Here is a 27,146-nt window from a genome sequence, read left to right as displayed (position 1 = left end):
GCAATCCAACAGTATGGACATTGAATGTTCTAATTTACACTCAATCTTTTACTCCTATAATATACTCACCTGTCTGCAGAGTTTTCTGCTCTCTTTTTTTGTCTACACCATCCACTTACCCCTGCCCCACCGGCTTTCATCTGAATTATGAACCAGGGCCTGGAATTTCAGGAATCTGGAATTTCTGATGGAATAATATTTACATAAAATTAACAGAGAGGTATCAAGAAAATGTCTAGTTGTACAAAAAGGAGGTACACAATTGTTAACATTTAAATTATATAGAGTACTGCATAGACAATGTAAACATTCTTCAGTATTTTAAACAAATACAAGTCAAATTTATATTGCAATATGCACATTGAAATTTCAACTTTCTTACCCTTAGAATGCTGCCATGCAGTCTTCATATCCCGTTGATGTTCTACACAACAATGCAGCAGCCTGGCACTGCACTGCTACAGACGAATCCAAAAAGTCTGAAGTTAACTTGGAAACTGTCTTTCAGATAGTGGATGAATTAAGAGCTTCTCCAAAGATTCAGCTGGTGAAAATGGATACCACTGAGAATTCATCACCAATGCAACAATCACGGAACACCCTACAGACCTCGAGCACTCCAACATTTACTGACAATGCAGGAGCCAATGTACAAGCAATGAAAATTCAGTCTCTCACTTCTGCAGTCTCAGAGATTAAGTCTTTTGTGGTAGCAGCCACAGCAGACCAATCACTCTCATGTTCACTGCCAGTAGTTGCTGACAGCGTGCACACAGCTACTTCACAGCCATCTGAGAATACAACCATTGTAAGCATTGTACCAGAATCAGTACCTCCTGATCAGTGTCTACCTCGAGGCAAGGTGTCTAAGCTGTGCCATAATGCATCTCTGCACCCAATAGTGTTTGTTGAGGATGGACCAGAATCCAGCACTGAAAGAGTAAGTCATAAGAGAAACAATGTTAACACAGTATGTGAAAAAGTTACATATTGTAAGCAAACCGATTAATGTATTTGTTTAGGAGCAGTTATCATTCTTACAATAATAGACCATATCATCACTAGAAAAACAAGAAAGCCAGATTTACAAGCTTTACAATGCTATATCCAATTGTATTAATATTCAGCTTAATAGCTGTAAAGAAATACATATATTCTGCACATCAAGTCTGGATAAAATTCTATGAAATTCTTCAACAGGAATTTATTTTCACCATTCTATTAAAGTGTGAAAGGCCATGACTCAGCTGGATTTGTTAGTATGTAATAGTGGTAGATACTAGCTTTGACCTCACATAAATGAATGAAATTCAGACAGAAACAAAGTTATAATTGAAACATTTTTGTTTTCATTTTCTGATCAGATATGAATATCTCCCATTTAAAAAAATAAAATGTTAATATCTCTATTGAATTAGCAGATGGAGCACAGAGTGTGTTGTTTTCATTTACTATCATACTTTCTCGAAAAAATGGAAAAAGGACAAATGCCGAATATTTGGAACAAATATAGATAGTAGTACAAATGCTAAAGTGAAAAGGTCGTCAAGTATTTCAAGTATCCACCTAAATTGGTAATGAGTAAAGAGAATAATCCAGAACATTTATCGTCCTTTACCTTGCAGATGTTGAATCACTTGCTGTGTTATTCATAATATTCTGTGTCACTTAACTGTATTCAAGAGTCAAGTGTATCTCAATAACCTGAGCAATATGGTTACATTCTTCAGTCCATCTAGTCTATCCATTGCCGTATTTGCTAATGCATTTCCAATAGCATGCAATCCCGTTTGTTGATAGAAATTGTCCAGTTTATTTTAAAGAACCATAAATAGGTGCAGCACGTAAACAAACAAAAAGATGCTGAAAATCTGAAATAAAAACAGAACGTGTGAGTAGCACTCAGCAGGTCAGGCAGCATATGCGTAGAGAGAAACAGTTAATATTTCAGATAGATAATTTATCATCATTTATAAAAGAAGCATATTTCAAGTTTCACAGAAGGTGAAAGAAGAAGAGAATCTCGTTGAAAAAGTGGAAACTAAGAGACTGGAATGCAAACAGAGGAATGCGTATATAAGAAAATGAATGAAAACAGAGGTGGGAGCATAACAGAAATCAGGCTGATGCTGTAAGAAACTGTGAGGTAATTGCTGGAAATTTGAAATAATAGACAATTATGAAAATAGCAGCAAGACAGGCAGTGTCTGTTGGGAGAGAAAAACTAAGTTAACATTACAAATCATGATCTTTCATTGGGCTGGCCAGGTCGGAGACAAACTGTAAAGGCTGATTATCTGATATTGTTGAATTCAAAGTTGAGATTTGATGACTGCAACATGTCTTGTTAGATCATTGTAAAATGGCAAAATAAACGAGTTCAAAGTAGGATCATGATGGAAGATCAGAGTTACTCATTTAAACTGAATACATGCTTTTCACAAAGCCATCACCAAATCTGTATTAGGTTACTCCAAAGCAGAGGAAATCACAGAACATCCCATTGAGTACGTGGATTGTTTTCTTTTGATGAGCAAGAAGAACTGTCTATTCAGTTTCTCAACCCTCTTCAAGCATTTTATCTATGTGGCTTGAAGGAGGAATTGTAAATGAAGTCACTGGGAATTAGAGAACTAGAGTCATACATTTGAGATAGTTGCCGTTGCTATAGATGAATTATTCTGTTCTAAGGTATCTTTCAGTGCCTGCTAATCATTTTCTGTTTCTGTTGAAGACCTTCCTTTGAGTGATCTAAGCATAAAAACATTTTGGTCTATTATCATTCCACCTGTCATTGGAACAGCCATGCTTGTATACAAAAAAAACAAGTACATTTAGATTTTAACAGCTACATTGCACTTGCACATGCGCCTAATAAAGGCTATCTCCAGTTAGAGTGTAATAAACTTCCTGCAAATTTCAATCATATTGTCAAGTATCTCCAAAAGGTTCTAACTATATTTTATACTGGGATTCTGCAAGAGACCCACAACTACAGTTTACAGTAGAAAACCAGCTTTGTGCTTGCTTCAGTTAGGTGGGTTTCTTTAACATTTACAGGCCCAGAATATAATATCACCAGAATATAACGTCAGGCAACTCTTAGCTCTGAAGAAGGGTTTCGGCCCGAAACATTACCTATTTCCTTCGCTTCATAGATGCTGCTGCACCCGCTGAGTTTCTCCAGCATTTTTGTGTACCTTCGATTTTCCAGCATCTGCAGTTCCTTCTTGAACTCTTAGGTTTTTATGGGTTGCTATGCATTGTAACTGCAAACACGTACTTACACAAATACATTTCTACAGACTAAAGTTCCAGGGATTTCAGGCTATCCCGCCGAACAGGTGGTGACCCACTCATGGCATTGAGGCTTACTCTCATGGAAGAGCATGCGAATCCCATAAAAAACAATGTGTTTGGGATGGGATATAAGGAGAATTAGGTTCACCTATAGGACTTAAATGACTCAAAATGGCAAAACACCACCATCTTCTCAATGGCAATTAGAAGCACACAATGTATATTGATAATTCCAATGCCGCCCATAATCTGCAAACAAATATATAAAATGTAACATCATCTTCTGCAGTCTATGGCAATAGCTGTTCCAATGATGGCAAGCTTTGTCAACTCCATCCAGGTAAGATCACGTAACATTGGTTGTACCCCATAATTAGATGTTGTCCCCTCTGCTTGTGTATCGCCTTGTTTACAAAAGAGGGAGAAATATTTGTATAACTTGCAGAGTGAAATCAACTTGAATAATACAATTCCATGATGAAAAAAGTAGCATAAATGAACATTCCTTTAATCTGGCATTCGTGAAAATAATTGAAAAACCTTTACAATTTTTCTTCTGCAACTTTTTCTACATACGTCTTTCAAATAGATTGTACTGTTGCATTTTAATATCTTCAGTCAGTGGTGCCTGACCCCTTGCACCTCAGGCATTTCTAAATGTTCAATAGTGGACCCACAAATAAATTGTTTAATGGTGTGCCGCTCTTGACAGATTAAAACACTTGTATAGATGCCAAGAAATCTCTGAATTAGTATTCCTAAATCAGTCCAAAGTAGTGTGGATGAAAACTGTTTCAAATAAAATACTTGCTTTACATTGCATCTTTCAAGACCTAATTCAGTTATTTTAAATTGTAACAATGTAATTGGTTTATGCTTTCTAAATTGAAGTAAATCTTCATTCCTGCAGACGGTACATGGTACTGACTATCAAACTGGCTCCTTGGATTCCATCCAGACCACTGATCGATCAAGAACCATTATTTCAGCGCTGCTTTCTGACTTTGACATACCAAAAGCCACAGTTGCAGCTAACACTACTGCATCTACTCCTATCAAATCAAGACGACAAAACAGTAGCCAGCAGGCAAAGTCTCCTGGTAAGAAAATCAAAATTAAATATAAGCTTGAACCTATGCATGGGCATGTCATGCCTCTGTACTTTTTTACTTCTCCATAATTTAAAAAAAAGGTTAAGTACGACTTCAAAAATATTGTTACAGAGTTCTTCTAAAGTCTTGTTTCTGTAAATTTTAGGATTAAGGATAGGAAGAAGAACTATTTATCATTAAAATAGCAAAGACATTTACAGCTTTAATACATTTTGCTCAATTGATAGACAACATGTTGTTTGACTATTATTGTATTTATGTATTGGGGTCCATAATCTATTCTCAATATTTTTTAAATGTTTTTGGTAAAAGTTACAGATGCTTCCAACAAAAGTCAAAAATTTGATTATGTTGCTATTGGGTTAAAATATAATTTGGTTTACTGTTGGTGACCACATGTTGGATTATAAAAGTTATACATTCAGTGGAGAGTTCCTGACTTCACTAGATTATTATAAAATAAGCATGTTTTTTTTAATCAAATAGACATCCAAGACAAGCACAACTATACAATGATCATCATTAAACTCTGATAAGCATATGGCTACATACTTAGTTTCCTGTTAGTGCCAATGCTTTCCTAGGATGGGCACAAACGTTTGAAGTTCTTCCATGAAACATTTGGCCAATAAGCAACCATCCATGGTTCCCATACTGATATTTCTTTAAGGCATATAATGAGGCTGTTCAGCCCAACAAGTTTACAACATTTCTCAAAGCATGAGAACCCTGAGCAAGATTGGTTTTCCAACAAAACGCAAGAAATCATGGGATTTGTCAAAGGTCATTCACCATAAAGAAAAAGCGAACAAAGCACTGGCTGAATAAACTGTGTGTGAATTCCTATCTTTATTCATAATTTATCTGTAAAAATATATTTAATCTGAGGAACGGGGGTGGCAGGCGGGAGAGCGGGCTGTAACAGAGAGCGAGAGGGGGCAGATGCGAGTGGAGGACAGGGGAGAGCGCGCACACAAACCCGTGCCTCATCCGCAGCCAGGATTGAACCCTGGTCACCGGCACTGCAAGCATTGCCGAACCACCATAGGACCGTTCGCCCCGGAGTGTCCCATCCCCACAGGCCCACAGCCAGTGTGGAAAAGAAGCGCCAACTCCAGCCCAATCCCACTTCAACTCCCGAGGAACCCGCCAGGTCGGGGTCGGGCGGGGGTCTCCGGCGCTGTGGCGCTGTTGAGTTGCTACTGGGCCATCCCCGTCCCCTCCCGGGTGTCCCGTCCCTGTCCGGGGGCGGCCGAGGGTGTCAGCCCGGGCTTGTAGCCGGTGCGGGGGGTCCGTCAGCTGCAACCTCGCTCATTGTCCAGTGGCTATCGGTTTTCTTTGTCCAGTGGATGTTCGGCTTTCGACGGCGTTGTAGGGGGGTTGATGGCCAGCCACAACCCCCGCCCCACCCAGCCGCCGCCAGCCAAACCCCCGGTGCGAGAAAAGGTCGAACACCATCCATCTACGGGGACACACACAAAATGCTGCAGCAACTCAGCGGGACAGGTAGCATCCCTGGAGAAAAGGAATGGGTGATGCTTCGGGTCGAGACCCTTCCCCAGAGATGTTGCCTGACCCGCCGAGTCAAGGCAGCACCCCGTTTGCATCCCCGCTGATGACTGGTGCTCGGCCCCTGCAGGCACTGAGGGGGCAAAACAACAGCCACCGGACAAAGAGAGAGGCGCAGCCGACAGTCCTGCCCGCGCCGGCTGCAAACCCGGGTCGACACCCCCAGTCGCCCCCACACAGACGGGACACCCGGGAGAGGACGGGGATGGCCAAGCAGCAAATCAACAGCGCCCGCAGCGCCAGAGACCCGAGCCCGACCACGGCCAGGGACCCCGACCCCAAGATTCAAGATTCAAGATAGCTTATTGTCATGTGCCCCCGATAGGACTATGAAATTCTTGCTTTGCCAGAATGCAAAAGGTGCCTTACCTAATTGAACAGTTGGTTTGAGAATGTTGAAGTTGCCTTGCCTAATTGAAAAGTTGGTTTGAGAATGCTAAAGTTGCCTTGCCGTCAAAATAATTGAAAGTCTAATCTTGACCACTTCCTGTTTGCGCTGTATATTGATTTTAGGAATAACGCTACCACGTTGAGAATGTTGAGATTCTCTCTCCTGTCAATCATTCCATGAAGGCCACGCCCCTTCTGGTGGGAGGGACTATACAACCTGGAAGTATGGGTGTGGCTCAGTCTCTGCAAGAAGGGTGAGGGAGAGGTCACGACTCTCTTTAGTGGCCTTGCACCCTGCTTGAAATGCTATGAAACTGCATTGGAATTTGGTGGCCTTGCACCCTGCTTGAAATGGTATGAAACTGCACTTGAATTTGGTGGCCTTGCACCCTGCTGGAAATGGTAGGAAACAGCACTTGCATTTGGTGGCCTTGAACCCTGCTTGAAGTGGTTTGACACTGCACTCGAATTTGGTGGCCTTGCACCTTGCTTGAAGTGGTATGACACTGCACTCGAATTTGGTGGCCTTGCACCCTGCTTGAAGTTGCAGGAAACTGCACTTGAATTTGGTGGCCTTGCACCCTGTTTGAAGTAGCATTTCTAGGAATAGCCGTGAGTCAACTGCCAGCCCACCAGCCTTGAGTGAGTGAGCTGCCAGCACATCAGGCTTGAGTGACTGAGCCGCCAGCCCAAAAATCCACTTGGCCCACAATGTCCATACTAGCCCTCTGGACACCAGTCCCTTCAGCCCACAACACCCATACTAGTGCTCCAGAAAGCCCCCCTGCCCCACCCCACTGGAAACCAATATTGGAATTGGTGGAGAGGTGGAATATTGCATTGGGGGACCAGCCCTCCCATGTGAAGCTGGGACCCACCCACTTAGTCTAGTATACTATTAAAAGTCTCATCTTCTATGTATATATACGTGTGTGTGTGCCTGTTTCTGTATATGTTCTTCTACCTTCGTCAAAACGCTATGCGCTACAGTTGAACCTTTACAGATTATTACTCACATTAACCCGGACGATGCAATAAACAGGTTCCCTTCACATTTCATGCTATATTTCACAAGTTATTGACAATTCAAGGTTAAAAAAAGGCAAAAAGCGGTTCTCACAGACAGCCTTTTTCCAGGACTTTCCACTGATGATGTCACAATCCCACTCACAGAGCACCAATCACAATGGGCTCTCAAGCTGCCGAGTGCCACAATGACATCACAATGGGACGTTGCCAACGGTAACCGCAGCTTCTCACAGAGAGTCTTTTTACCAGGAGCTCCTAGTGATGATAATCACATTGGGCTCTCAAGCTGCCGAGTGCCACACCCCTCTCCCCCCCCCCCCCCCCCCCCCCCCCGGTTATTCACACTCACCACCCTGTCCCCCCCACGGGTTATTCACACCACCCGCCCCTTCCCCTCACAGGGTTATTCACACCCGCAACGACACAGTGAAACAGAATATTCCACCACCTTCCAGTGACGTCAGGGAAGGGCCACATTTCATAAACAGCTTCATCATCTCCCCAATGCACACCGGGTCTGCACTTAGTCTATATACTATTAAAAGGCTCATCTTGTATGTGTGTATGTCTGTATGCGTTTTTTTGTATCTTCATCAAAGCGCTACGCGGTAGTGCTGAAAATTTTCAACATTATTACTCGCATTTTTCTGTCCATGCCAGAATCAGGTTCCCTTCTGAAATTAATGCTATATTTTACAAGTTATTGATAATTAAAGTTTAAAAAAAAAAGCCAAAAGCATCTTCTGAGAGTGAGACTTTTCTAGCAGCTTCCAGTGATGATGTCACAATGCCACACAGTCCCACCAATCACAATGGGATCTAATTTACACAAGCTGCCGTGAAGATTCCGAGAACCGAAAATGATATCATAATGGCATCTCAGGCACACACTGCAGTGAACATTCCAAAAATTGAAAATTACATCACAATGTGACCTCTGCTGCTCTCTGTTGCTGATCTCTGTTGTAAGGAGAGGGACATAGTGGGGGAGATTTTAAAGTGACATTTAAAAGTTGGATTTCTTCAAAATTGCACTGGCAGTTAGGCAGTTATGACGTCACAACACCCTACCAAGTTTAATAGGACTTGCACAGTGAGTGAGTGGTGGAAACGGGTTGCGTTGGGGGAATGGGTGTGGTGGAAACGGGTTGTGTTGGGGGAATAGGAGATGGGGGTGATTGGCTCCGAGGGGCACCTGTCTCCGGGATGAGTGCCGACACTACATTCGGGGACCAGCCTTCCCATGTGATGACGGCTCCCCGTGTTGGGGGACCGGGCCCAATGGGTCCCATTTGGTCTAGTTTGCTCCTTAAATTACAAATGTGCTATCCCAGGAACTAGTCTGGCAATTTGTTTCTTTGTTGTCATGATAGCAAGGTAAAGCCCGGGAACTAAGAACAATGAGCCGAACATCTGTGGTAGGCAAGTTGCTGGAGACCATTGTAAGGAGTAAGATAATATACACATTTGGTTAGACGGAGCTGATTAGGGATAGTCAGCATAGTTTTGTACATGGGAGATCATGTCTTACAAATCTGATTTGAGTTTTTTTTGAAGTAATTAAAAAGGTTGATGAGGGCAAAGCAGTATACATTGTCTATGTGGACTTCAGCAAGGCATTTGATAAGGTTCCATGTGGTAGGCTGCTCTGGGAGGTTAGATTGCATGGGATCCAGGGAGAGCTGACTGACTGGATAGAGAATTGGTTTCATGGAAGGAAGCAGAGAGTGATGGTGGAAGGTTGTTTTTTGGACTGGAGGTCCGTGTCTAGTGGTGTGCCTCAGGGATTGGTGTTGGGTCCATTGCTGTTTGTGGTTTATATCAACAATTTGGATGAAAATGTAGAAGGCATGATTAGTAATTTTGCAATGACAATTTGCAATGGCTATCTAACAGTCATGGACGGTCACGGTGGCACAGCGGTAGAATTTCTGCCTTACAGCGAATTGAGCGCCGGAGACCCAGGATGAATCCCGACTATGGGTGCTGTCTGTACAAAGTTTGTACGTTCTCCCCGTGACCTGCAGGGGTTTTCTCCAAGATCTTTGGTTTCTTCCCACACTCCAAAGACATACGGGTGTCGGTTAATTGGCTTGGTAAATGTAAAAATTGTCCCTAGTAGGTGTATGATAGTGTTATTGTGCAGGGATTGCTGAGCTGAAGGGCGTGTTTCCACGCTGTATCTCCAAAGCGAAAAAAAGAAAACAGGATAAAGAGAGTAGACAATAGTGCGCTTTTTTTGATTGGCTGAATGTGACCAGAGATAACTACAGGGATCAGTGCTAAGGCCTGAACTTTTTACAATTTGTATAAATAACTTGGATGAAAGCATTAAAATGGTGATACATTTAAAGTCACAAAGACAGGAACAAAACTATGTTGTGAAGAGGGCATAAGAGGCTATGTAGAAATATTGGAAGATGAAGTGAATGACCCAAGGTTTGGCAAATAAGGCATAAAGAAGAACAATGAGGAATAGTCCATTTTGGCAGAAAAAGTAAGGAGCATTTATATAGATGATAAAGATTTCATCACTTTAGTGCATAGGTTGCAAAAGGCTAATATGCAGCTACAGCAAATGATTAAGAAACCCCTCATAATGTTGTTGTTTATTGAATGGAGGATTAAGTACAAAAGTACAAAGGCCATTAGTTAGTCAACATCTTGACTGTTGTCAGCAGTATTAGTCTTTTTTATTTACAGAAGGATGATACGGAAGAAGTGTTATTTACAAAACTCAAAAGCTTAATTTCTGGAATGGGTGGATTGGCTTATGAGGAACGGTTAGACATTCTAAACTTTTAGCTGCTGGCGGTTAGAGAAATGAAAGGAACCTAACCTTAAATATAACATCCAGATGGGTCCATGACAGATGTAGAAAGAATGTTTCCTCGTTTCAGCGAATCTCAAACTAGTGTTGAATTTTTAAGAATAATGGGCACCCATTTAAAATAGAGATGATGCATTTTTTTTCTCTCACAGGATCCTAGGTCTTTGGAAAAGTCTTCCTCAAAGAATAGTGTAAGCAGAGCCTTAAAATATTTTTTATGCAGATATACAGAGATATTTGAGTAAGGGATTTAAGGTTACTGTGGGCAGACAAGTATGCAAAGTTAAGGCTGTATTAAATGCGAGAGCAGACTTGAGGGGCTGTATCAACTATTCCTCCTAATTTATATGTTTGTATATTCCATGTTCTCATGCATCCATTTAATTTTTACATATACCCTTGAAGCCTACCTGTATCTTCATCACTACTCATATTCTCACAGCAACTTTGGAAATATTACATTTGGTTCTTTTAATCACATAGATTTACAGCTAGGAAACAGGCTCTTCGGCCCAACGCATCCATGCCAATGAACATGCCCCATCTATGCTAGAACTATTTGCCCACCTTTCACCCATATCCAGGTTTTTTAAAGTCCTCTACCTTCTTCCCTATGGCAGAAGTGAAATGAAAGCATGGCCAGGGTGGTGTGGGTCCTTGATGATGCTGTCTGCCTCTTTGTGACAATGCCTCCTCTGAATTCCTTAGATGGTGAGGAGGTCAGTACCAATGATGGATGGAACAGTGTCTACCACTTTTTGTAATCTCCTTCATTCCTAGGTTCTCGAGTTACCGCACCAGGCCACGATGCAGCCAGTCAATATGCTCTCTACCGTACACGTGTAGAAGTTCAAGAGAGTATTCATCAATGTTATACACCTCTCCAAGATTACTCCCTAGCCCCCTAAACTCCAAGGGATAAAGCCCTAGCCTGTCCAACCTCTACCTTTAGCTCAGCCCCTCAAGTCCTGGCAACATCCACATACAATTTCTCTGCACTCTTTCCAGCTTAATGATTTCCTTCCTGTTGCAAAATAACCAAAACAACGTGTGGCCTCACCAACATCGTGTCCTAACTTTTATATTCAGTACCCTGACTGATGATGGCCAATGTTGCACCACCCTATCCACCCATTATGCCTCTTTCAGGGAACTGTGTACTTATACTCCTAGAGTACAAGTACACAGTTCCCAGGGACCTATCTTTCATTATGAAGATCCTGCCCTTTTTTGATTTCCCAAAACGCAACACCTCACACTTATCTGCATCAAAGATTTATAGCGAGCAAGATAGTATACTCCTGCTAAATGCAATGGACTGACGTGTAGTACGCAACAGAGCAGAACGTGGGCCATTTCTTCGTCCATTTAAGTAACCCGACCTGACTTTGTATATCCCTCTGTAATCAGCGTTGCGGGGGAACAGTTTGCGTGTGTGATATAGGGTTAGATTCATAACTCTATTCAATCATAATTCTATTAAATTTTGTTAAAGATTAATATGTTAACAAATTATGATTCTGTTAATTGTCTTTTTTAATGTTTTTTTAAAAAGCTTTTCCTTTTATATGGCTCATGTGCTGTGTTTGAGTTTGAGTTGATTTTTGTATTACTCTTGCATTCTGTAATTCATCTAATCACACTGTTCACAACTGCGGTATTTGGAAAAATAATAGCAATATGAAGATTCCAGTTGCTCTACTCTTGGAATCTTGGAATGTTACTTAATGTTCCTTAATGTTTTTTTGTGTCTATGGAATTATTTTTCAACAATAAAATGGGTCTGGCCTTCCCAATAGCCAGAGAGCGGAATGAGATCTGTCTGTAATGGTGGGGTTATCTAAATGAAGTATTTAAGAAAATAAAATTTTTGAGCTAGATTAAAAAACGATGTATAACTTAAGGATGGTTTTATTCAGCGACAATGCAACTGATTAGATTGTGTAGGAAAGAACACACATACACACATATATGAATGTGATATAGATGTATATAATCATATAACACACACATATATATTTCTCCAGATTTTTATATATAATGATAACTTTATTATTTCGGACAAAAGGCCCAGACAAGGGACAACATTACATAAAAATACATTGCAAACCTCCCCGCAACTTTACCTTGGCGTCCCAGCCGTGCTGATCCGGGCCAGACTTCCCAAACGCTGTGGAAGGAACATAGGCATCTTTTTGCTTTTTATTGTGAGGCCGAGGAGCAGAAAGAAAATGAGAAGATTTTTACCAATGATATTTGATTTTTACGAGGATGTTTCCATAACCGGCTTCTGTCTCCACACTAGTATCTTTGCTTATATATCTGAGCCAGGATTCCCCCAATTACTTCTCTAATTTCCCACAGCACCCTTGAATATCAACCTGCGTACACCCTAGGAAAACCAGGTCTCCTACGATCTGTCATCAAGACATTTCCATTAACTGTACCAACTTTCCTAGCCTTCATGTTTTTATCTACGGTAAAATCAGAGGAGAAATATTGGGGACCTTACCCATTTCCTGCAGCTCCACAGATAGAAAACTGCTTTGGTTTCTAAGCAACACTATTTTCACTCCAGTTATCCTCTTTCCCTTAGTGATGTTCATTGATGAAGCTGCTGAAACTAGTTGAGCATAGGACATTGCACTGAAGGAACATTTTCTTTGAAACTATTTGAAACAAAATGGTACTAGCAATCTATTCAATATTAAGACCAGAAAAATGGCATAGACAAATCTCTAGCATTTCCTCAAATTGTTTAGAATTTTGGATTATCATCTGTGAAGTATATTTATCTGCTTAAATCCTTTCCCTATCAGCAGACTTTTCTTTATTATATATAAAACCCTAAAATGGATTAAGAAAGCTAAATTGAGGCGGCTGAAGAGATGCATTTTCCCTTCCGTTCCCTTTCCCTTTCCCTTCCCATCTATCTGTCTGCTAAAATATTGAAAAAGCCATTTTATTTAATGACCACAATATGTTGAAATTTTTTTTGAATTTACTTTGCAATTGGATTTTTAGTTTTTTCTGGTAGAAGTTCTACAACACTCATTTGTCCTTGTAGTTGACCAGGTATTGACCAGGCTTGAGCTTGCTTAGCTCAAGAGACTACATATCCACTAGGGGCGCTGCCCTGGCAGCAGCCTCTACCTACAGCCTGTCTGTCATTTCCATCTTTTTTATTATTTTTAGTTAGTCTAAAGTCTGTTTTAGGGGGAAACTTTTACTTTTCTATGTGGGGGAGGGGGGCAGGGTAAGGGGGAAACCGTTTTCCAGTCTCTTCCTGGCGGGGACGCGACTATTTCTCCGAGTCGCGTCCTCGCCCCCCACCTCGCGGCCTACCAGCTGGATCGGAGCGGCCTTTCCTGCCGGGGACCGGGATCCGGACCAGGGCTGCTACAACGGCGGCGCAGCGCTGGAGTCAACGCGGAGCGGGCGATGCCTACCTGGGTCGCCGTTTGGACCTCCGGAGCGTTGGGCCGTTGCTCCAACATCGTGGAGCTCTGGTGCGGAGAGCTTCCAACGCGGGCGGCGCTGAACAACACCGAGGAGTCCTGGGGCGCCTTGCAGAGGGCCTACAGCAGCAGTCTCCACCCGGCGCGGCCTGCGGACTTTGGAAGCCGCCGACTCCGGTAGGAGGGGGCCGACTCTGGTGTCCACGCCGCTGAGGACGTCCCGCAGCCCCGACGTCGGACTTGTATCATCCCGGCGAGCGGTCCTGGACATCGGGCCGCCCGTAGCTGCAACTGTGGAGGGCTTGGGGAGACCCTGACCACGGGGAACAGTGGGAAGAGACTGACTTTGGTGCCTTCCCACACAGTGGGAAACTTTGGTTCTGCTGTGTGGGGATGTTTTGTGTGAATTCTATAGTGTGTTGAGTCCTGTTTATTTTTATTGTATGGCTGTATGGGAATTCATTTCACTGTGCCATCTGGCACACGTGACAATTAAATTCATCTTGTATCTTGTATCTTGTAAAGCCAGCAACATTTGATTCCAGGAGACCTATAAAATAGTTAAATATCACTTAACTATGAAGGAGTGCCAAAATGGATGTATCATTCATCTCAGTCTAAGAAACTACAAGAAATACAAACTTAACAAGCAAATATAATTCCATTATTGCCATTATGCTTCTCTATCCATGACCAAAGTTAAGAAAATGGGTTATTGTACTCGAGTATTTAACTATGCTAAAAAGTTATTTCATCATAATATAACAATGTGGTGTGCCGCTACAACAATATAATTGCTGTGAAAGTAAATTATACAACTAAACTGTTTATAAACCAATGTAAAAATATTGTATTAAAAATAGATGTACAAGCTTCATACTGTATTTTGACAATTGTAAACAGTTTAATAATTAGATCTTGTTTCAATTAGATCTTCATCTTCTTGTGGATGTGGCCTGTAACCAGGATCACTTTCAAAAAGACGAGGATATTTGTGTTTGGGAGACAGAAGCCAGCCATTCTCCCCAGCTCTCACCTTAGCCATCTAACAACTACAAGTAGCTTGAAAGTTATACTTTCTACATTAAAATATTAGTATTTAATATTCTGCTTTTTAATTTGCTTTAGTTTCTTGTATTATTTCAGAAAACTTAAGTTTTATATTTTAAGCTAATACTTAAAATGGTGCAGAAATCATATTTAGTTAAACTCTTCAAATACAATATTTTAACATTGCATTAATTCAATTATTCTTTGTAGTTTCTGTTGTAAAACAATGTCTAATTTCTGGAGTAAATGTTCAGCTTTCTTGAATATCATTATAGTCATGTAAAGTATATGCAGAAACTGGAAGGAGAATATGATTTGTGGACTCTTTTGCTATCAATGTAAAATACTATACTGTAACTTTGGATTCCATCACATAAAATAATTTTACATAACTTTCTTTGTGTATCTTAAAAATGAATTAATGTTGCAATATTGCATGTTCTAATGGGCATAAAAGTGATTGCAACCAAAGTACTAATAGGTTAACCTCCCTCAGACCAAAATAGACTGTGTGAAATATATTTGTTTTGCTTTTCTTAATTTCTTAATTATATTTGCTTTGTTACATTGGCTTTTTGAGTATTATGCATCTTGCATTATCAGAGGTTCGTTACAAAATGTAATTACATCACCATTAGGGAAACTTTATCAACAAAACAGCAGCCAACAGATTATTTTTTAAAGTGTTGGTGGGCAAAGCAACTTCTCGCTTTGAGTTTATAATTTAATGGACCTTCATAGACATTGAAAATTTGAAGTGGTGAAATAAAATTATTTTTGAAAGCTTCTTTAAAACATTTTCCATTAATACTTTTGACCAAAACTGTACATTTTCAAATTTCCTTTGAAGTTATCCTGCTCCAGGTTTTGCTGTAAAGTGAGGTTTGTTATTAGAAATGACTTTAATGTTTTAAATGTACTTGAATTATATCAATTGCTGTCTGGATAACTAAAGGAAGCACAACTTGCACATACTAATATTTTTAGCTATGAGTTTTAAGAGACTGCAGAATATTCCTTATTTAAATGAATTTATTGGTACAAAGCAGGGTACCCCCTCAGCAGCAACATCATTATCATGTAATAACATTTTGTATAAATAATTTCTGGTTTGAGAAGTTTAAAATATAGAAGCAATAGATTGCTTACATTCTGAACCACAAACTAAAGTGGAAACCCATAGCTGGCTACATGAAAACATCACCACTAAAGATATTTAACCATATTGTTCACTCATTTATTGAGAACATGTGGCCATATGTATCTATTACTATCACTGGGAGCATAGATTAAAGATACCAGGCAGTTCACTTTCAAGAAGGATTAATTAAACAAATATGATGACTGCTTTTTCTATGAACAGTAATGATGAAGAATAGAACCATCCAGATTGGGCATTACCACTTCAATTTGTTTTGTTTTATATAATTGTTTGTTTTATTTTCATCTATTTAATATAAAGTATGTATCTAATAGGTTAAATTTAGAATGCTGTTTTATTACATACTCCACATGATATATATTCTGTAATTAACAGCATATTAAAAATGTTTTGTTTCTTCATCTTGTAGCTCTTTGGGATTTTTAATATATATTCATCAGATCATATGATAACAAACACCACTTACTTGTCCTGAATGGCATGTACTTTGATATATACCATCATATTTTACACATTTTGTTAGGCTGGGGAGAGTAGTTCATAGAGAATAATTAAACATGCTATTTAGAATAATATAATAGTTCAAGATATTTGATCTGTTGTGTCCGCAATGGACACTTAAATTGCTGTCGAGTTTAGCTGATGTCTTTCTTTAAATATTTGCAAATTGACTCTAATTACTGTTGTTACAAAATTCGATTTCAAAAACTACCATTATTATTAGACAACAAATTCCAAATTGTAACTTTCTGAATTTAAAAAATGTAATTTACCAATCATTAATCTGTGCTTTCTAGTTATTAACAATAAAGAGAAATTAAACTATTAATGATTTAAGCCGATAAAATAATTTCTAAATTAATAATCACATTATCATATCTCTGCTTAGCCTCCATTTACCCTTACATGCCTATCCAATTAATTATCATCTCTTGGTGACATAATGGTTCAAATAAATCTCTTCTGCACCCACCATAAGTCCATATATCCTTTGTGAAACATGTAATGCCAGAAATAAGATACTAAATAGCAAATTGCAGCTGGGCTTGTATATTTAGAATCTTTAGCCTCGAGTATTAAAACTCATGATCACTTATTCATCTCTAAATACCTTGATTCCAACCATTTATTTAAACTGATTGTGAAATAATATACATTTTTTTCTTCATATAAATTTCATTGTAGAAATATAAAAAATAAAAATATGCAAGGTATCACAAAATCAGTGGATTCTAATTACTTCAAAATCCTTAATATTAGATTGATTTAGAATAAATCCCAAAACATTTTTTTGTTCCTGTTTTCACTTTACTTTGTCGCCTGTTTGATTGACAAGTCTCCAACTGGAAAAGCAGATGAGTTCGTTATTTTTAAATTATTAATTCATAGAATGTGGAAGTTATGTCCATCCTAGAAGACCCTTAGGAATGCACTAATAGTTCGTAAACTATAGCAGTCCGTGTGGAGAGGTTAGGGTGCAAATTTCAAGAATAATGATCCAGTGATGGTAAAGAAAACAATTTCTTGACAAGGTAGTGTTTGACTTAGAAGGGAACTTTAAAAGATTGATGGTACACAAAATTGCTGGAGAAACTCAGCGGGTGCAGCAGCATCTATGGAGCGAAGAAAATAGGCGACGTTTCGGGCCGAAACCCTTCTTCAGACTGAGTGTATAAGCCCAGCTGCTAAACTCCAGAGTGTATAAGCCCAGCTGCTCCATTTTCTCAGCATATGACAGTCCCGCCATTCTGGAAATTAACCTTGTAAAACTACGCTGAACTCCCTCAATAGCAAGAATGTCCTTCCTCAAATTAGGGGACCAAAACTGCACACAATACTCCAGGTGTGGTCTCACTAGGGCTCTGTACAACTGCAGAAGGACCTCTTTGCTCCTATATTCGATTCTTCTTCCCGCCGCTGAGATATTTGAAATGCATCTTGAAAGTGTCTATTGTTTTTTGTTTCTTGGCGTGAAAGGGATTCTAATACTTTTCTGTGTTTCTGCCTTTGATCTGACTAATCATAAACCAGACCTCAAGATAGTCTGAACAATTTTGATGCATGACAATCTGTCATCAGACATAGTACGACATATTACCAAAGTAGTTAAGATATTTGGGATTGTACACTCATTTGCACCATAATGGAATTGAAATCTATTATGAAATAAGGTGACATTTCCTGATGATTTTTAATCAAACATGCTCCCTCATTCCACTCACAGTGATCCTGCAGGTCTACAGAATTAGATTCCTTTCTTTATTTTCCAATTCCATGAGGAAGAAAAGTGACCAGCCTAACTAAGGTGAGAATTAGTGGCCACATATGTACAATCATATTCATCATATAAACACTCCCAACTTACATGATTGGGGACTTAAGTAAACTTAAGCCCACTGATGCTCATGTAGCCTCTGCGTCAAAATTCCTACGTGGTCTTAATGTCGAATAGTAATTTACGTGTGTGCAATAGCACTTGCATTTCTGACATGTAACATCCAACTTACACAAGGATTTGTGGGGCATAACCTTTATGTAAGTAGGGGTGTGTCTGCTTCCTGCCATTAACATTTCTTTAAAGGAGCCCAGGGAAACTGCTTTTCTGTGTGGTGTGGCGGCACCTATTGGCAGTGGCTCGACTACAGTCCGTCTGTCTTTTTTTTATTTTTGTCGTTTTAAATGTATGTCTTGAGCCTAGTTTTTATTATTTTTCTTTAGCTGTGTATATGTGGGGGGTGGGGAAACCGTTAGTCTCTTCCCCTTTCAGGGACCCGACTTTTTCCCTGTCGGGTCTTTGGTGTCGTTGGGCCTAACATCGTGGAGCCGGCGGCGGCCTCCAGCCAGGACCAGCCTGAGGGCTCCAGTCACAGAGCCTGTGGACCTGACATCGCGGAGCTGGCCGACTTCGGAACTGGAAGAGCTGTGGTGGCACATGGCTGCGACTCGACCGGAGCTTCGGAGGCTCCAGCTGCAGGCCCGGTGTACAGGAACATCGGGAGCTCGGGGGTCCCTGGTGGGAGACCGAACCTCCCGCAACGGCAACTTCTCCCGCTGGAATCGCGGGGTTTAAAGGACACAGAGCCGGGCCTAACATCGCCCGGCGCAGCTTAAAAGGCCACAGGACTTACCATTGCCTGCCGGGGGCTTTAACATCGGGAGCCCCGTCACCTCGACGCTGCAGTTGGACTGATGGACTGCGGGAGAAGAACAAAGGGAAGAGACAAGATTCTGCCTTCCATCACAGTGAGGAGATGTTGGAGATCCACTGTGATGGATGTTTATGTAAACTGTGTTAAACCTTGTCTGTTTGAATGACAATAAAAAGGCATTCAAATCTATTATATTCTATTCATATAATGGACTCCAGTTCTTCATACAGAATTTGCAAAATCTCCACAGTAGTCATGAAGACAAGACTGACACAAAATGCTGGAGTAACTCTGCTGGACAGGTGGCATCTGAGGGAAGGAATGGGTTTCAGGTCGAGATCCTTCTTCAGACTGACAATGCAGCCAGTCAACAGCTGCTCACTGTCAAACATAGATTGCCACGAAGTAACATCCCCTTTGTCAGTGCTGTATTGACTGCATGTAATGAAAAGATATCTTCTCTAAATCCACCCCGCAAACACATGTAATCATTATATATCAGTATTTATATCTTATTTAAAAACATTCAAAATTATTCCTGTTGCAAAATCATGTCTCCAATCCATAAGATCTCTTTTTGATTAAATAGGATGTGACATGTTGACAGACTGTCAAGCAATAAACAGGTAAAATTAATACGTGGGGAAAGAAAGATATATTTTTAGCACAGAAAACAAAATCATTTAGGATAGATGAGATATCACTGCGGGGCTCAGGTCACCATGTATTTCGTATTAATTAAATGATATTTGGGTCAGCTGCTATCAAAACTAGAACAATGGGATTGGTCAAGAAGATAATATGGCAAGACAGAATTCAGCTAGGTCAGCTGGTTCGCCATGAGTTAAATGCATTTATGTTTACAGATTTTTGGTGAAAGGCCTTCCTTTGTTGAAGGCAGCCATCACAAAACAAAGAGCAGTGGCTCTTTGTGTTAAAGAATATGTTAAATAATGTGTCACTTGGAACACTTCATATTAAAAAAAATTCTTAAAAATGTAATACATCCATGTGAACAAATATACAGATACTGGAATAATACAATCAAATGCTTATTTGCAGAAGCACAGTTATAAATCTAATCAGTTGTGTATTTATTCATCTCTTCATCTTCTTGGCTACACTATAAATTCTTCATTCCTGACGTACTTAACATTTCTGAAGTAACCATTCCAGGCTACAGTAATTACACTGGAGATCACTATTCCAGGTAGTTTTCATATGTAACTAATTTCACGTGTCATACTATAATTATTAACTTAAACACAATTGTCTCCATAATCAAACATGACCATGAACACATTGTATTACAGATTTTCCTAAAGTTGTTTACATTATACTGAACATGGATTAATAACTTTTATCGTCAAATAGTTGCAACTGTGCATAGTATCCAATAATGTACCAAATAAAATGAATTAAGTTGCAACAATTTTGACTTTAATGGGTTCAACGGTACTTTATTGTAAGTACACTACTATAAGGGGCACCAATATCGAGGGTGAGTGTGCAGGAAATGTTATGACCAGTTCTAACCAACTGAGGTCTGCCTGAATTCCTGAAGCCAATTGCAGATGGAGGTCCAAAGGCCAAAGCTAAGGACCAGAAGTTTAGAGATGAGCATATTTGGAATTATATGTACAAGGCAGAGTTATAGTCAATTATAGCATCCTGACATATGTGTTCTTACTGTCAAGGTAATTCCAGGGCTGAATGCAGTGCACAAGACACGGGTTCTGCCATAGACCAATATTCCTGTATACGAGTCAAGAGTGTTTTATTGTCATATATCCCAGATAGAACAATGAAATTCTTACTTGCTGCAGCACAACAGAATATGTAAACATAGTACACTATAAACAATATGATAAACAAGAGGAAAAAAAACTTCAGTGTGCATACATATACATTCTCACAAGTACACACATATATAAATATATATATACTAGACCAGGTGGGACTCGTTGGGTCCCATCCCCTCAACACGCGGATGCTAGGGGGGGGGGGCGTCACACACACCCTAGCCACCCCCACACACACAGGGGGGGGGGGGGGGTGAGAGGGGGAGGGAGGGGGGGAGAGGGGAGGTAGAGGGGGAGGGGAGAGGGGGGGAGGTGGAGGGGGGAGAGAGAGAGAGGAGGGGGGGGAGAGAGGGGAGAGAGAGAGAGGGGGAGGGGGAGGGGAGAAAGGAAGGGGGAGAGGAGGAGGGGTGGGGGAGACGGAGAGGAGGTCGCCCCCTTGATCGCCAGTTGGGATCGGTATCACCAGTCCCTGCCATCGACGGAGGAATCGCAGGTCTCTATAGACGGCCTCTCCCAGAGGGAGTAATGGCCACCACGGCACCCTTCCCACCTCACTGCCCCACGCCAGCATGGCGATTGCCATGTTCTAGAACCTCAAGGAGCCCAGCGGAGCGCGGAGCACAACCTGAGCAGCAGTTTAAAAAAGTTAAGTGACAAATTTAAAGAAGTGAAAGTTAAGAAGCCAAGAAGTACAGAAGTCAAAACAGGGGTGATGTCACTGACAGCGCGAGCAGCGGCAGGCAGTCAGATCCATTGTGATGTCATCAGCGAGACCATCTCGTTTATTTTCTAAGTTATTTGAGATTTGTGAACATTTTCATAAATAACTTGAGAAATAATGCATGAAATTTTCAGATAAGACGATTTTTTACATCATGGCATAAATCTCTATTGGAATATGTAAAAATTTCACTGTTAGCGCGTCGCATTTTCGAGGAGATGTGCAACGCACATAAACATCACACACACAAATACACACACATCCAAGATCAGAGTTTTATAAATATAGAGATATACACACACACACACACTCTCAAAAAATAAACAATAGTAGTCCAATAATAATAATAATAATAATAATACTAATGGTCTAGTGAGCTTATTTGAGGTTGTAGCTATGGGAAAGAAGCTGCTCCTGAACCTGGACGTGTTTTTCAGGCTCCTGTAACTTCTTCCCGATGGCAGGGATGAAATGAGTGTGGCCAGGATTGTGTGGTTGTCTGATGAAGCTGGCTGCCTTTTTGTGGCAGCAACTCTGATAAATCCCTTTGATGGTGGGGAGGTCAGAGCCGGTGATGGACTGTGCAGTGTTCACAACTTTTTGCAGTCTTTTCCGCTTCCAGGCGTTCAAGTTGCCGAACCAGGCCATGATGTAACCTGTCAATATGCTCTCTACTGTACACCAGTAGAAGTTCAAGGGAATCCTCTCTGACATACCGAATCTCCGTAATCTTCTCAGGAAGTAGAGGCGTTGATGTGCTTTATTTATAATTGTATCAGTGTGCTGGATCCAGGAAATATCTTTGGAAATATGCACGCCCAGGAATTTGAAGTGTTTGACTCTCTCCACCATTGATATAAACAGGATTGTGGATCCTCATCCTTCCTCATCAAAATCCACAATCAGTTCATTGGTTTTACTGGTATTGAGAGCCAGGTTGTTGTGCTGGCACCATTTGGTCAATCGATCGATCTCACTTCTTTACTCTGACTCATCACCATCTGTAATTCATCCCACAACGGTGGTGTCATCGGCGAACTTAATGATGGAGTTCCCACTGTGTCCGGCTACACAGTCATGAGTCTTAAGTGAGTAGAACAGGGGGCTGGGCACGGTGCCTTGAGGTGCTCCTGTATTGATTGTTAATGAGGAATAAGTATTTCTAGATGAGGAAGTCGAGGATCCAATTGCAGAGGGATGCGCAGAGACCCAGTTCCATGCGCTTGGTAACCAGCTTTTTTTTTAATATCAAAAATAATTTATTTAATTCGGATCACGATACAAACCGTGGTAACACACCTATAGTGCAAAATCACCAGATTATCTCAGCACTGAATTTTCAACCAACCATGTTACAATCCTTACAAATATACTAAATAACTACTATACATCTACGTCCCTCTCTAACACCACCCGTGCGCGGACATAACCCCGGTAAAGGGGGAAGCATCTGGCTTGGGCAAAGCCCTCTTCCGCCAGGCACCGTAACTCGCGGATGGCCAGCCTGGCCAGGCCTAGGAGCAGCCCAATCAGGACATCTTCAGCCCTGCCCACTCCCTAGATCCCGTCACCAGTCCTTCGGTCACTGACAACAGAGCCACTCCTCCCCATACGGATCCTTGGTGGAGTGGCAGTGCTTCTTGCCCTCCGGTCCTTGGCTACAAGAACCGCTCTACTGGTCCCTCCACCCTCAACAGGAACGATGCTGCCCTGGGTCTTGGTGTCCTTCTCCAGGTCGTCCAAGACAGACCTGAGCTGATGCCAGTCACTCCCCTTCACTCCCTGCAACTCCTTGCCCCTCCCCCCCTTTTGATGATGAGGTTCAGCGAGCTGGTGAGCCCGTGTAAGTTTGGCCACCAGAGGGAGGCCAGTCTGGGCCAATGTAGGGCTCCTTCTGTGGCCACGATGAACTCACGGATTTCCTCCACTGGAATGAGTGGCGTGGCATTGGGGGGAGAGAGAACATCCATTGACTCGTTGTCCGAGGAGTCCCCTTCCACCCGCTCACTGCAGATGGAGAAACCATCCCCATCCCTGGACACATCCTTAGTACTCAATACTCCCGCACTGCCCTGTGCGGCAGTTGCCTCTGCCCCACCCGCTGGTCTCTCCTCCACCTCAGTCCCAACCTTGGGGCCTATGGCAGAGAGGACTTCCCGCGGAGTCAAGGCCATCGACAGTAGGGGCGTCTATCCCTCCACCAGTTGTGCCCAGAGTGGACTCTGGTGCACCAGATTCAGGGAGTACCTCTGGAGCCAGGTCCTGAGGGAGAGAAGGGCTGATTTCCCCTACCCCCTCCCGCCTACAGTCTCTAACTCCAGAGGCGTGCTCTGCGCCTCGTCCTGGGTGGGTTGCTCCTGGGCTTCCTCTGTTGCATGATGCAGGACTCCCTCTCCAACAGGAGTTTCTCCCTGTGGTTCCCATCACCACCCTCCCCAGAATCCCCTCTAGAGCATAGGACCAGGCCGAACCAGAGAGCGGGAGTCTTACTCCACCACAGTACTGCCCTACCCCCTGGAGGATCCCCTCCCCCCTGGAGGATTCCCGTTCGTCCCCCTCCCGCTCCTCCCGAGAGAGATTCCTCCTCTTTTTCGATGGGGAGGAGCTCACAGACTATGGGGTCGCCTGAGCAACCTTCATCTGCGGCACCCCCTCCTCCCGCCCGATCCCCTCCGCCCTCGGTTGGAATATGGGGCTTGTGGACTCCCTAACAGGAGGGGACGGGATGGGTGGAATGTTCTTGTCTACGGGGGTTTTGTTCCCCATGTGTTTCATGCTCTTTACCACCTTGCTCCCCTTCTTTTGACCCTCCCCACCTGCGCTCTGCGCAACCCCAGGGTTCCCTGACTCAACAACAGGGGGGTGGGAGCGAGGTTAGTGGCACTGAACGCAGAGGCCTCCGCTAGAGATTTGGGGCAATTCCTCCAAATATGTCCCACTTCCATACAGGCATGGCACCTTGGGCGCTCCGATGTCCAGAAGATGATGAAATTACCCCCATCCTGCTGGACACAGAAGCGCCCGTCAACTACCTCCCCCTGGTCCAGCATCATTGTCAACTGGCGCCGGAGGGAAAGAACGTGCGGCAGCTCCTTCCTGCGGAACCACTGGGATACCGGGGTGATGTCCGTGATTATCTTCCCCAGGGTGTGAAGGTAGGGAAGGAGGGCCTCATTTGTGATGCATGGCCAGACGTTGGACAGGACTACCCGCTGCGCGATGGTCACCAAAGGTTCGACCTGCAGGAATGTTCCCGCCACTGAGATCCCTCTACTCACGGCCGCATTCATCCCCTCAACGGCTTTCCCGAACATCCTGCCCACGTATGGGACTCCTGCAGTGTTGGCCGCCATGGCCACGGCAGCCTCACAGTCCTCCAGGTTCATTTGGAGGGGGGCAAGTAGCACCTTATCCCATGCTTGAAAGGCAGTTTCCTCATGGGGAACCGACCGGTCCCCAAGAGGAGCAGCCGAAGCAGCTGAAGCAGGATTACATTTCAGAAGAACATCTGTGTGGAAGAAAAGCTAAGGCTTGATGCAGCAAAGGAAAACATAAGAAAATAATTACTTTGCATGAGCTTGACACAGCATTTTATAAATTCACAAGCACTTCACTTACCTCAATATCTTCGTACCTATCTTCAGGAAATAACCTCCTCTACTGCCATCTTGTGGCTCTGTGATGTATCTGATGTGCTGATTTTATCAGTTCCCGTGAAACATCATTGATCCAAAATATTAGCTCTCTCTTTCAATAAATTGTGTTTGACCCGCTGAGTGCTTACAGCATTTTCTACCTACTTAGAATTTTCAATATCCATAGTAATTTTCTTTTGCAAACACAAAATGCTGGAGAAACTCAGCGGGACACGCAGCATCTCTGGAGAGAAGGAATGTGTGACGTTTCGGGTTGAGACCCTTCTTCAGTAATTTTCATCTAATTCTATGTATGGATGCTGAAATATGGTATTACTAATCTGCAGCTCACCCTATTTGTAAATACATTTACCTCGAGATATAATGATGATAGCATTTACAGGCATTGCCAATCAACACTGACATGCTATGAAATCTTTACTGAGATAACCATATAATAATTACAGCACGGAAACAGGCCATCTCGGCCCTACAAGTCCATGCCGAACAATTTTTTTCCCCTTAGTCCCACCTGCCTGCACTCATACCATAACCCTCCATTCCCTTCTCATCCATATGCCTATCCAATTTATTTTTAAATGATACCAATGAACCTGCCTCCACCACTTCCACTGGGAGCTCATTCCACACAGCCACCACTCTCTGCGTAAAGAAGTTCCCCCTCATATTACCCCTAAACTTCTGTCCCTTAATTCTGAAGTCATGTCCTCTTGTTTGAATCTTCCTTATTCTCAAAGGGAAAAGCTTGTCCACATCAATTCTGTCTATCCCTCTCATCATTTTAAAGACCTCTATCAGGTCCCCCCTTAACCTTCTGCGCTCCAGAGAATAAAGACCTAACTTATTCAACCTATCTCTGTAACTTAGTTGTTGGAACCCAGGCAACATTCTAGTAAATCTCCTCTGTACTCTCTCTATTTTGTTGACATCCTTCCTATAATTGGGCGACCAAAATTGTACACCATACTCCAGATTTGGTCTCACCAATGCCTTGTACAATTTTAACATTACATCCCAGCTTCTATACTCAATGCTCTGATTTATAAAGGCTAGCATACCAAAAGCTTTCTTTACCACCCTATCTATATGAGATTCCACCTTCAAGGAACTATGCACGGTTATACCCAGATCCCTCTGTTCAACTGTATTCTTCAATTCCCTACCATTTACCATGTACGTCCTATTTTGATTTGTCCTGCCAAGGTGTAGCACCTCACATTTATCAGCATTAAACTCCATCTGCCATCTTTCAGCCCATTTTTCCAAATGGCCTAAATCACTCTGTAGACTTTGGAAATCCTCTTCATTATCCACAACACCCCCTATCTTGGTATCATCTGCATACTTACTAATCCAATTTACCACACCTTCATCCAGATCATTGATGTACATGACAAACAACAAAGGACCCAACACAGGTCCCTGAGGCACCCCACTAGTCACCTGCCTCCAACCTGATAAACAGCCATCCACCATTACCCTCTGGCTTCTCCCATTCAGCCACTGTTGAATCCATCTTGCTATTCCTGCATTTATACCCAACAGTTGAACCTTCTTAACCAACCTTCCATGAGGAACCTTGTCAAAGGCCTTACTAAAGTCCATATAGACAACATCCACTGCTTTACCCTCGTCAATTTCCCTAGTAACCTCTTCAAAAAATTCAAGAAGATTAGTCAAACATGACCTTCCAGGCACAAATCCATGTTGACTGTTCCTAATCAGACCCTGTTTATCTAGATGCTTATATATATTATCTCTAAGTATCTTTTCCATTAATTTGCCCACCACTGAAGTCAAACTAACAGGTCTATAATTGCTAGGTTTACTCTTAGAACCCTTTTTAAACAATGGAACAACATGCGCAGTACGCCAATCCTCGGGGACTATTCCCGTTTCTAATGACATTTGAAATATT

The 27,146-nt window shown here is 42.0% G+C and overlaps 1 protein-coding gene and 1 long non-coding RNA gene across 2 annotated transcripts in view; one reads left to right on the top strand and one right to left on the bottom strand.

The window, feature by feature from the left end:
• Positions 1-16,275, top strand: part of hsf5 (heat shock transcription factor family member 5) — a 42,929-nt gene extending 26,654 nt beyond the window's left edge. The window contains exons 4-6 of the mRNA XM_055658011.1: positions 389-940; positions 4,211-4,400; positions 14,620-16,275. Coding sequence (XP_055513986.1) covers positions 389-940; positions 4,211-4,400; positions 14,620-14,729 — 852 coding nt within the window. The 3' untranslated portion in view covers positions 14,730-16,275. The remainder of the gene's footprint in view (positions 1-388; positions 941-4,210; positions 4,401-14,619) is intronic.
• Positions 804-20,702, bottom strand: LOC129710773 (uncharacterized). The gene is made up of 3 exons (XR_008725728.1): positions 19,029-20,702; positions 1,619-1,871; positions 804-932 (listed from the first exon to the last, which is right to left on the bottom strand). It is a non-coding gene; the product is annotated as an uncharacterized LOC129710773 (long non-coding RNA).
• Between the last annotated feature and the right edge of the window lie 6,444 nt (positions 20,703-27,146).

This window comes from Leucoraja erinacea, chromosome 28 (genome assembly GCF_028641065.1).
Source record: "Leucoraja erinacea ecotype New England chromosome 28, Leri_hhj_1, whole genome shotgun sequence".
Lineage (NCBI taxonomy): Eukaryota > Metazoa > Chordata > Chondrichthyes > Rajiformes > Rajidae > Leucoraja > Leucoraja erinaceus.
The sequence above is the reverse complement of the archived record's forward strand: the minus strand, read 5'-3'. Positions and strand labels throughout refer to the sequence as shown.